The 12,577-nt window shown below is 34.7% G+C and overlaps 2 protein-coding genes across 3 annotated transcripts; both read right to left on the minus strand.

The window, feature by feature from the left end:
- Window positions 1–118: 118 nt before the first annotated feature.
- Window positions 119–1,907, minus strand: LOC108215554 (benzoate carboxyl methyltransferase). The gene is made up of 4 exons (XM_017388043.2): window positions 1,705–1,907; window positions 1,199–1,609; window positions 691–948; window positions 119–607 (listed from the first exon to the last, which is right to left on the minus strand). The coding sequence occupies exons 1-4, from the start codon at window positions 1,777–1,779 to the stop codon at window positions 251–253; spliced, it is 1,101 nt and encodes a 366-aa protein (XP_017243532.1). The 5' UTR covers window positions 1,780–1,907; the 3' UTR covers window positions 119–250.
- A 1,401-nt stretch (window positions 1,908–3,308) lies between these two features.
- LOC108215556 (protein ABA DEFICIENT 4, chloroplastic-like) lies at window positions 3,309–6,224 on the minus strand. Of its 2 annotated transcripts, XM_017388045.2 has the most exons (7): window positions 5,900–6,224; window positions 4,995–5,226; window positions 4,735–4,835; window positions 4,473–4,601; window positions 4,292–4,380; window positions 4,075–4,208; window positions 3,309–3,906 (listed from the first exon to the last, which is right to left on the minus strand). In XM_017388045.2, the coding sequence occupies exons 1-6, from the start codon at window positions 5,942–5,944 to the stop codon at window positions 4,079–4,081; spliced, it is 726 nt and encodes a 241-aa protein (XP_017243534.1). In that variant the 5' UTR covers window positions 5,945–6,224; the 3' UTR covers window positions 3,309–3,906; window positions 4,075–4,078. The 2 variants fall into 2 exon arrangements, with proteins under 2 accessions (XP_017243534.1, XP_017243533.1); XM_017388044.2 differs by lacking the exon at window positions 3,309–3,906 and having other exon boundaries at window positions 3,993–4,208; window positions 5,900–6,221.
- Window positions 6,225–12,577: the final 6,353 nt, after the last annotated feature.

Consider the following 12,577-nt stretch of genomic DNA (forward strand, 5'->3'; position numbering starts at 1 on the left):
TTTTAATCGCTGAATGGGTACCTGTAAACAGTTAAAAAGGGCCAAACATCTTAAAATAAATGTTATAATTATGACCGCTAGATATTCATCTGACAGCTAGCTAAAAAACATCTTAGCAATCAATTGTTGGGGATCAGGACCCTTCTTTTATTTCCAAGTTGGTATAGTTGTGTTTGTTAAATAACAGGCATATTTAGGACATAAAAAGTCCATAAATACCCGAGATACAAATGATAATTTACTGATAACATCATTTCCTTCTCAAGGAGACGAGAATATTGAAGTAGCTGCCTTTCTCTCCACGGGAGAGATGCTCATTGACATGCTTGTCAAACCTCTCAAATATCTGGTCCATGAAACTATTCCCAAAATGGCTAGCAAGCAATGGTTCCATTACAGCTCTCGCCGTTTTCGCCATAAACTTTCCACTGCTATCCCCAGACTTTATTATTTCATCTTCATCGCGCATATCCCACTTAACCTCAAAAGTTTCCAGTATGTCAACACAAAAGGAGCTCTCAGATTCAACAATTGTCTTCAATTCGTCGGGGCTTGGGGTGTAAATCGGTAGATTGAACGAGCTAATGTCTTCCTCATGAAGTGAACCCTTGCACAACAAACATATAATTGAATTTAAATTTTCTCAACATTGAATCGGTAGTATTTAATACTCTATATCTTTGTTCGTACCTCAGCCACCAAGTCGTGAAGTGACATAGCAAGTAATTCGTATAAATAACAACAATCTTTGCTGGCAGGATCTGAAGCTCTCCTACCTAGGATTGTTAAGACCACGCGGCCATCAGGGATAATTTCTTCAGATCTCATGCGCAAAAATGTCGTCAAGTCTTGTTTATATTGATTGAAATATGCTTCATAAACACCCGGAGGACTAGCTTTTGTTATGTAGATATTTCCTTTGTTATTATCCAGCAGATTCTCGGGGACCTGAGATCTACTCGTGAGTTTATATAAAACGGATTTTCTAGTCACACTAACAACCACTTTTTAGTTAAGTGGTGGATTTCTATCAGTTCTCATCCCATCAATAATGATGGCATCTTTATGCACAAAAATCTCCACCGATCAAAATATCCCACCTAACGAAAAAGTAGTTGTTAGTGTGTGCCCATGGACACCCACTAAAAAGACACTGTATAAAATTATTCTGAGTGCATGCTGTATACTAAAATGATACCTGAGAGAGCCAGTGAAGGCCATATGATGAATGAACCAAGTTAAGGCTTTTTCTGGGAAAGAGTCTTGTATAGAAAGAACCTGGCACTCCGCAAACAAAACACTTCAAAGTTCTTCCAAGAGCTTTATCATTTTCAAGCTTCGAATAGAATGAGGGTGTCATTTTAAAAACCGTGTTAAAATCATTATTTGGAAGATCGTTTAGAAACACTTGAAATTCATCAGGCGCTTTCAGATTTTTCTTCGCGCATGCCTTATGAACATTTGCAAGTGTTTTTGCAACAAACAAAAAGGTATTAGGCCCGGAAGAGCAACCCAAGTCAGCCAGCTTGAAGCATTCGGAGAAACCATTTGTACCATAATCTTCGATGGTGTCTTCTAAAACTTTCGCAGACTTCAATATCACATATTTCTGGAGATAATTAACCAAATGCATGGTTCAATATTTTCTGGATACATGATGGAGACAATATTAAAAAAATGATTAGGAGGGAAAGAAAGAGGCACCTGTAGAGCGGAGGTGTTGGCATAGCTACATTCGCGATCACCTGCATTCATGTGCAGAACATTTACCAACTCCATCTTGTTAGTTCTCTCCTTTGGTCTCCAATTATTGCTGAGTTTTGTGGCTTATAAGATTCGAGTTATTGGATAACAGTAATGTGCTGATCATCAATACACCATCTATAGCCTATAGGTCCTGCGTCCTGGTAATTTAGTGGTGAGGGACCAGAAGCCGACCCTTCATGTCACACGAGTTTTTCATTAGAGCAAATTCAAGAATGAAACACGGAACTTGCTATATCCAGTGGTTTCTACTTTCTAACAAGTACCTATCAATAAAGTTGTGTAGTTGTGGCGAGGTCCAATTTGTATGTAAATTGTTAATGTCTATCAAAAGTGTAAAATCTTAAGAATGTGGTCATTGGCTTGTTATCATTGTTTTGTTTTATTTCATCTGCAGGACCATATCATTTAGAGCTAAAGAAATTTAAAACACACTCTGACAATAGTAACTTTTATAATGAAATACAAAAATATTAAATATGTGCACATGATTTCTAATCACATTGACTAAAATATTAGTCGGTCCCATTCACTTAGGAGTTAGGGGATGACAGTTTTATCCGACGTGATAAAACTGAGTTAACTCTCAACCCACTCACTTACCGAGTTCTCGCAATTAATCAAACTCAACAAACCCTGATCCTAGCCAGATCAGATCTTTACAACACCCCCTGTCCTCAAAAGCTCATCAACACCACTCTCAATTCCAGTATCTTCACTCTTGATTCCCACAATGTGAAGCTTAATTTGTTTTACGGGTGCTTTTCATCGATAATTCCTCCGTCACTGAACGTGTTTAGCTGTAATGTGAATGGTGCTGAGTCTAGTGATGCTTATTACTTTGCTGTCTTGGTTCCAGTGATCAATTATATTCATAGTACTGTCAGTGTTGTGGTTCCGATACTCGGGATAGCTGGAGAGAGATTGAGGAGTAATTTAGCTACTCTGGATGATGTTTTGGTGTCAGGGTTTGGAGTGAAGTATAGTGATCCTTTTAGTCATCAGTGTTTGAATTAATGTAGTATATCGGGTGGGCAATGTGGGGTTTTGGCTAATCCGATCCGACCTGTTTGCATTTGTCAAGATGAACTGTGTGCTGATGCAGGTATCTGATCATTTCATATACTGAATCATTGTTTGTTGTAATCGTTTGTTTTAGATGAATTGTATTTAGAATTACCACATTATAATTAATACACCAGTTTTTTTCACATGAACGGTAATTGTATGTTTTAGATGAATTTTATTTAGAATTATTAGTTAGTACTTTCTTAGGCTTCGTATTGATCAACTAGAGCTTGCCCTTGTGTTCTTATTGAATTGTGAGAATATTAGAGGTCACAAGGAGTCGTCCTCAAGTCTCCCTCCAGCCCCTAAACTCGTGTTAAATGACCAATTCTCATGAAACCTGGAAGGAAGGCTTACCAGGATCATATTATATTTTAACAATAGTTAAAGGGTCCGAGTAGACTACATTTTAATAGCTAGTGTGAGATTTAGTTCATTAGCTCAGTGGTACAGATGTAACAGGGAAAGCAATTTTACTGAATCCGAAAGTCATGTTGGCTTAGGAAAGGTCCGTGAAAATATTATACCTGGTTATGTCATTAACCCTGATTGATTCCCCTGGTGCGGTCACTGGATTAGCACGTAAAGTATATATAATTTGACCTATGCATTTCAATCCTGACGAAGTTGAATCATAAAAACCTAGTAAAGTTGTATGGATGCACTTCCAAGAGAAGCCGAGACCTCCTTGTTTATGAATATATACCAAATGGAACGGTAGCTGATCATCTACATGGTAAACAAGCAAGTTGAGGTCTGCTCTCTTTGTCTGTCCGGTTGAAGATTGCTATAGAAACAGCTGAAGCGTTGGCTTATCTGCATGTCTCTGGTATCATTCGTCGTGATGTCAAAAGTAACAACATTCTCCTGGACAACAGCTTCTGCGTAAAAGTTATATGTTCTTTTGCGAGGCATTCATATGTTCTTTCATGTCGTGGTTAACGGGAAGAAATTCTCTGTAGTTGTTACTTTCTTATTGTTTTGCTGTGGTTGCAGCAATGTAATGTTCAACTTCATGCATGGTATTTCAAGGTCAGCTGGTTTGCCATTGACAACTGTTTAACCGACTTGTTTCTGTGATTTTGTTACCAGAAGTTAGCAATTGTGAGCAATATATCATGGAAAAGCTAATTGAAATTGTAAAATGCAAAACCAGGAAATCTGCTCAACAAATATTGTACTTCTGTAGTCAAATGAAAAGCATGCTTTAGCCTTTAGGCATAAGTGAATCTTGCTACTTACTGTATTACTCTGTACTTTTGGTTAGTGCTTTGGTGACTACATGAGATATAATTCCTATAGGACAAAAAAGTAAGCAGAGGGAAATTGAATGCCGGGTCTCGATCTTGTTCTCCAGTCCATCATGATAAACCTGCCTGATAGGATCACAAAATGTCAAATGTTAGAGCTTGCTAAGTCCTACGACAAAGCTTTTCATCAACGAGGGAGAGAAACGGACCTTGCAGCAAAGAGATCTACAGCTAACAAATGAATCCATGCAGAAGCTAGTGTCATCTCACTGGAGAACATCTTTGCTATGCCAGATAACTGTCAGAATGTAAATATGTTAATTAAAAAATTTTAAACAAAGTATTTCTGCGAATAGAAAAACACGTGTTCTTCCCACAATTCAAACACACCTCAGGGAGCCAATATTCGCTTGCAAACATCAACTTCATTGTATCAGGTGTCCATGAGAGGTAGAGTAGGTAACCATACAAAAGACCAAGCGCAACATATGGTATGCCACTTTCAATAGACTTTTTGGTCTGAATATCGGAGCATGTAAACATTCATGCATATCAGTAATTTACCTCAAATTTTAGAAGAAAAAACATTTTGGATTCAGAATGGATCGTAGTATTTGCAATTCAGTAAAAGCTGTCACTATATTAAGCTTACCAGCTCAGATTTCGGAGCTACAACCATAAGGGTGTAGTACGGAAGAACAGCTGCAGTTCCCAGGGTGAAAGCACTACTTGCAATTTGAGGATTTGTCAACCCTGCAAGGCCACAAAAAGCAGTTCAACGTTGAACGCATGGCAATTTTTTTACTAAAGGATAAAAATAATTCTCAATATAAAAGATCGATAGTAAGATACCGAGGATAACAGCTTAGGGTATGCATAGTAAATTAAAATTATATGTGAAAATAAATTTACATAAAGCAAACACTCCACAGTTTTTTCTGTAACGAGCAAAGCTTTGAATATTTGGTCCAGTGATCACCCTCGATCCTCCTTTGAAACTCCATTCAGTTCTACTCTTTCTTTTTATGCTGTGTGGATGTCGACTAAAAGGGTCAGTTTCAACACTTTTGATAGAATAAGTTGTTATCTGGTCCTTTCCTGTATAGGCTAATAATGATTTTTTAGCCAGTCTTGATTCATCGTTCTACAATGTTAAAGCAGAAACAAGGTTATCACCAATAAGATATCTGAAGAGTGAAGACTATTCATTATTACAGAAATCGCATCAAGGTTAAACTCTCAACTAAATTTCACATCAAGTCTGTTATATTTTCTACTATAAACAGGGATAGATCATAGATCAAAAGCCCGACCACCATTAGTAAAAACATATCCAACAAAGCAAATAAACTCTACTGGCTTCAAACTTGAACTTCTCACTTAACTCGTATAACTAATGCAGTTTAAGATCCTTGTAGAATTTGAAATTCTTTTTGAAACCCGGAGTTCAATAAACCAAGAACTACAAATTGACAACATCATACATAAAGGCCAAAACCTAAACTTCAATGAAAACTGAACTCATCAGCGTCCTTTTTTATTCATGATCCAATCGCTTAACTGAATTGTATAATTTTCTTCTACTGAATGACACCTATGCATAACTATGATTTGTAGTACCGCTGAGGTAGTTTTCGCTTTATATCAGGGTGTTGCCGCCCTCTCTGTGAATAAATCATGCAAACACTTATGTTAAGTGACCAGTTATCCCAAAACCTCGAGATGTTAGAAGTATGGCTTACCAGAATTATATTATATTCTAACAATCTAACGAATACAAATAGAAACTATATGAAAAGCAAACACAGAACACATACCTTAAGAAACAGAGGAGGACTGCAGAGGCAAGACAGGGAAGCCATCAGTTGTCAAATGTTAAAAGAATCACAAAGTTTTTTCATTCGGTTACACCTTATATAAATAGGCTCGTGCCTAAATGAGAATAGAATCAACTTGTCGTAATGTTACATGATTATTTTCTCGTAATTATTCTCTCCTGTTCTCACGCTAAATTCGGTGAAAATTTGTAAAGATAGTCCGAGTGTAGTGGGGAAATTGAGTAGTACAGACAAGAAGATTCAAAGTGGGAAAGAGCTCCGGTGGCCATGTTCATTAGCTCATTGCCAACTGGCCACTTCCTAAATATTAGCATCAAAAGTTAATTGTAACATAATATAATAATAAATAATAAATTAATACTTATATAATCTCTTGTAAATTGATAGGATACTAGAGTAGATATTTGGACAAATGAATATTGACCATCTTGATAGCTGGCTTGTGTTGGTTGTTTTCTTTTAGTTTGTGCCCCTTGCGTTACCATTTTCATTATAAAAACTTATAATATTAGGATTTTTTTGTATTTATACAATTATATTGCACTAATTATAGATCATTTGTTACGAGGTGACCCGCATAAAGTTATAATGACATAAAACTATAAAATGGCTTTTTTTATTTTAAGTTGTAATGAAAAACACCGTAAAAAACAAGAAAGCCGGTGGAGTAATTACCACAGTAGTTAGGTTGGGTTGGATGCACTATTCGGGTTTTGAATCTCCAAATTTTGGAAGAAAAGGTACAACATTGACATATATTCCCCCGTCTCAATTTATAGGTCCCTTTTAGAAAAAAAATTTGTCTCAAAATCCTTATCCCTCTCTTCTTTCAATACAAATTTATCTACATATTAATTGTGATTTTTTTGAAACTTAACATTATTCTCATTTCTCAATGCACTAAATCCCTATATTTATTGTGATTATTTTGAAACTCAACTATATTCTCATTTATCAATGCACTAATTAATAATATATGAGATAAGATTCTATCTAACCAACTTTTTTCTTAATATGTGTGTTTATTCCAAAATGGACCTATAAATTGAGACGGAGGGAGTAAGAGAATTGATATTAGCTCGCAAGACAAGTTTTTTGCATTAATATTCTTAAAAACTTTAGATAAGTTATAAAATAATACATGAAGTGATTGTCAAAATTTTAATCGAGAAGCAAAACTTATCAAAAAAGTCTGGCGAAACTTACTAAAAGAAGACTCGCAAAGCTTATCAGGAAATGATGAAACTTACTGAGGGAAACTCACATAACTTATCGAGGAAGACTAACGATATTTACTCGAGAAGATTTGTAATATTTAATCTAGGAGTATTGCAAGCAAAACTAGTTAAGAAGATTTATCAACCAAACTCTATAAATAGCTGGTTTTGCTGAAATGAATTCTATTCTGAAATATTCTGAACTACAAATTACTTTCTCTCTACATCTTCTATTATATTTATACTTTCCAAGATAGTTTCTATTTTATCGTTGTGTAGTTTAATAATATATTACAAGATTTACAAGAAGATAGAGATTAATTGATATTACGGTTTGGCTAGTGTGTGCCCATAGGCACATGCTAAGCGCGGAAATTTTTGTATTTTGGGAGATTTTGATTGGTTTGGTTGGTGTATTTGCAGGGGGGTCCACCATTATCATTAGATAGGAGCCAATCAAAATGATCCAAGCACAAAATTTTCCGCGCTTAGCATGTGCCCAAGGGCACACCATAGAAAAACCGTTGATACTATTATAGTTAATAATGCATTAAAAGTAGGACAGAAATTAGCAAAGAAATAAATCTGATACAATACTGCTAGTGGAATGAAAAGGTGTCTGGTTGTCTCATCACTGATGTATCCAACTTTCAACTTTTTAATGCAACACAAACATGTTATTAGGCAATTTAGCAAGAATAAAAACGAACATGTTATTAGGCACCATGTTTGCTTCATTATCATACAGTACAGTATAGAACAATGAATTCAACCATGCAGGTAACCAGAAAAAGAAATCAAACATGTAACAAAAAACAATCTACTCAACCCCTCAATGTTTCCATTGATTGCTATTCCGATAAACCAACTTTGTTTCTACCGTATGTCGATGCCAAATCCGTATCACATTGGCGAAAAGGACAAATAAAAACTGAATAAAGATCAGATTCCAAAATTGATCTCCCATACTGATCCATTAGGGTTAAAAATCCAGTTTCTTCAGATTAGACCTAACCTTTATCTCAAGAACTTCAGTTTCTTCCGAAGACTGAAGCTAATTATAACATTTTACAAGTGTTCTAATAATTTACTAGCAATAAAGGCCGATCATTCATACGTGGCTTGGAATGTTTTTATGCACATAAACTGCAGAATATAGAGAAGCGAGAGGAGTTACCAAGGAATACTGCCGCAGTCAATATTTTCTTTCAGTACAGAAATAATTGAGCATTCACCGGAGATGGACCACTTGATCTGAAGTAGTTAGGCCCTGCTCCCGAGTGTGCAGAGGAGGAAAAGACAAAGATTCAGCAACAGCTGATTCAGCCTAACCAGGAATTTCTTTCAGCACAAATTGACTAGCAAAAGAAGTTATAAACATAGACGAAAACAAGTGGAAGAGGAAGTAAAATTATATAACTTTAACTCCTATTTATGCTTCCGAGTTTTTTGAAGAGACGAAAACATATGAAAATGGATGCAATTATAACATACTTTCACACCAAAATTTTCACTCCAAAATAGGATGCAAGTGAAAGCACACTTTTGCTTTCACTTACATTCACTTGCTTTCACTCCTAAAAAAACTCAGGAGCAGGGTCTCAGAATGTTGGATCATGAACAGGTAGGTCCGTAGGTGTGGTTTTAGTATGATCATCAAGCCACAAAATTATACTCCCTCCGTCCCTCTCATTTCTTTACAGTTATTATTTTGAGATGTCCCTCTCATTTCTTTTCATTACTATAAATAGTAAGTTTTTCTCATTATTACACCCACTATCTTCCCTTACTATCTCATATTTAACAATAAAAACTACTATAACACCCACTATTTTCCCCCACTATCTCAAATCTACTCCCTCCGTTTCAAATTAGATGTCCACTTTCAAAAAATTACACGGTTTAAGAAAAGTGGTTGTTCACAAATTAATTGCATTAAATGAGCCTAATATGTGGTGTGAGATTGATCTAGGAAATATAAATAAGAGATATGTGGAGAAGAATTGACTTAGGAAATATGATTTTGCATTGAAAGTTGAAGTGGACAAGTAATTTGAAACAAAATTTTTTCTTGAAGGTGGACATGTAAATTGAAACGGAGGGAGTATTATTAAATATTGATAGGTCCCACCACTTTACCCACTTTTCATCAAATTTTACTCATTTTTTATACATTGTTTTGGTCTCCGTATCCCTCTCCAATGTAAAGAATTGAGGGGGACGGAGGGAGTATCACCCAAAACACGAAGTATCATCTCATCTGGTTCGCCTTCAAGAAGGGATATATAGGCCTCATCGTACAAATCAAGTTTCGTATCTGAACTTTTAGCTTTGTCGTATAAAGCCTTGCTCACAGATGGATCAGTCACTACATCAGCTTTCACATTTAGGATGAATAACTGAAGTGAGATCTGAAAAAGATATGACTCTGTCAGAAACTTATTAGTGCTGTATTCGGTTTGCATCTACAACATCTCACACTAGATTTAAGTCCTGACTTTCCTGGTATATAAAAAAGCTTGACAACCAGCATAGGCTACATATTATCCCAAGGTTCATATATTGTTACGGAAACTGTAAAATGCTAACATGTAACTAAACTCTGACTGATTCGACACCATAATGCTAGTAGTTTACTAGATTGCTGTAATAATAGAGAAATCCACAAGTATATTTGCATAATCAACCGTTACATATTCTATTTACAAGGCAAGGTATAGTAAAAATTACATTAACAGGATATATAACCAAAAAATTGTCTTATATAAGACGTAGTTGACAAAAAAGCAGTAGGCCTAATAAAAAGAGCTCAAAATTTTAAGTAATGCCCAGGTCACAAAATACAAGAATAGCACCAGCCCATGAATATAGTTGCTTCAAGTGTACTTTGAGGGCCACTGCTCCACCCATAGATTGCCGGAGTAAAAAGCTTGGAAGAGTGTGAAACTCAGGGTTTTTTACAACCAGAAAGATCATCCAATTAATTCTACTCAAAAATTTAAAAAAATTATCAGGCATATTGCACAGATTGCACGTGCAAATGACCTTGCAATTTCAAACAATCAGAATACTAACAGAAAAGGGGAATAAATATGATCGTTGAAGTAGCTATTCGTATAAAAGATATGCTATTTCGTATCATCTGCTAAACAGACATACTCTTCATCTTACAAAGAGAAATGCTAACTGCATATAACCAAGAACATTAAGCTAGTTTGCGAAGAGCACAAACAACAGCTTACCAGGGGAGGGGAATAACTGAAAGAGATAAAATCAATTTAAGCTCCGGATATGGTTACAGATTGATAAAATGAATTTTGAAAGTATACATAGCTGCAATGTGTAATGATTATACAAGAAAATAAATAAGGTGACCAGTACCTCTAACTTTTGGGTAATGCTCAGCAACATCATCAACTAGCTTGTGGAAACTTGGTATATAACCATGAAGACCTTCTGAAAGACCAAATCCTGCATGATCCATGGCAAAAACTCCGTACCCAGAGGAAGCCAACTTCGAAGCAATCCCTATGAGCAATATGTTATAGAAGTAAGTATCTTTAATTCCAACTTACAATCTTTCAATTAGAGTAATTTTTATAATAGTGAGCTACATGCCTTCAACAAAAAAAGTACAAGTGTCCCCAAAACCATGGCAAAAACAAATCAATGCTATGAGAGGACTTGTCCCCGGAAGCCAGCTTTTAGAGAAAATCTCCAAGCCTCTGGAGTTCAACTCATATGACTGGTTATGAAAGAATCTCACACATTAATTTGGTATAAATAAGTTTGTTTAACATACATCAAGGCAATAGCAAATTTTTGCCAACATGAATAACAATAAGCCAAGGAAACTAATAGATAATATTTTAACGCTTTTAATTTTATTTTAAAACATGACAAAATAATTAGTGTGGTAGAATATATCTTTGCAGTTGAGATGGTTTCTTACCAAGAATTATGAATATGCTTGGACGTTTGAAACTAAGGTTTAGGCACCAATAAGAACAAGAAACCATACATATTATAATTAAGTCCTTTATACCTCTTTCATCTTTACACCTTCACAAGGAATCTGCAACAAAAATGGAAGAAGACCATGTTATGCCAATAGTTGGTGCATTTTTAAACTTGGAAAAAGAAACAACAAAAGAGAGCCTTGGTAAACTCCCAAAATTGAGCATATTGTATGAACTTCAATTTTAAGTAATTAAGTAATGCAGAAAAAGAACACGCTCAAAGATCAAAGAGAATCACAGTAGAAAAATTAAGCTAATATATGTGATGAATACTATTTAGCAATTATCAGAGTGACAACTAAAGCTCTGTCCAAACATAACATAAGATTCAACACATGTTTAGGGATGTTCGCAGTGCGGGCGGTGTGATTTTTTCCTAAAACCGCGAACCAACCCGCGCATGCGGTTTGAGAAGATTTATAAACCGCAACCGCACCTCGTAATATAATAATCGCGTAAACCAAACCACAAAATTGCGGTGCGGTTCATGCGGTTTGTGTGGTTTATACATTCAAAAAATTTATACTTTGAATGACAATATAAATATAATTTTGAAGTATGTGTATTTATAAATAATTTTAATAATATATATATATATATATATATATATATATATATATATATATATATTAACAAATTTAGAGTTATGATACTCATTAAAAGAAATATAAACTAAAATATAAGTATCATGATTAAGAAGATGAAATTATTTCAAAAGTAACAAATTAGTTTATAGAAAATAGATATAATTATAATATTTAATTATTCATATTAAAACTAACCTTAATTGATATTGTAAAATTATTAAAATTTAGTTGAGTAACTTGAACATATATATACACAAACACATAGGAGATAACATCATAATAAATAATTTATTGTATATTATAAATATTTGTAATTATATGTAGCATATTTTTTATATATTAAAAAATAGTGATGCGGTGCAGTTTGAACCGTGTTTGTATAATCTCGAACCGCAACCCGCACCTTATCCCGCGGTTTGTTAAAATTTCAATCCGCAATCGCACCACGAAAAATAAAAACCCCATTTTGCGGTGTGGTGCGAAGCGATGCGGACGGTTTATGCGATTCGTGCGGTTTGATGAACACCCCTAACAATGTTGTAACCTAGAAGAAAACTGAATTCTATGTGAGATCAGCTGAGCTGTGTAAATAAAAAGAGACACAGGATACAAGTCAAATAGTTCAGAACAGGCATGCTTGTAAAGTAGCTCATATACATTTAAAGCTGCTACAGGGTTGTTAGAAAAATTGTTTAAACTGCCAAATATTCAATATATTTAGAGAAACATAAAATTTATTTAGGAAAACATAGAATATTCAATATATTTAGAAAAAAATAAAAACATAATTAAATTTATATAATTTAACCAAATATTCAATATATTTAGAAAATG

The sequence above is a fragment of the Daucus carota genome, chromosome 4 (assembly GCF_001625215.2).
Source record: "Daucus carota subsp. sativus chromosome 4, DH1 v3.0, whole genome shotgun sequence".
In the NCBI taxonomy this organism is placed as follows: Eukaryota; Viridiplantae; Streptophyta; class Magnoliopsida; order Apiales; family Apiaceae; genus Daucus; species Daucus carota.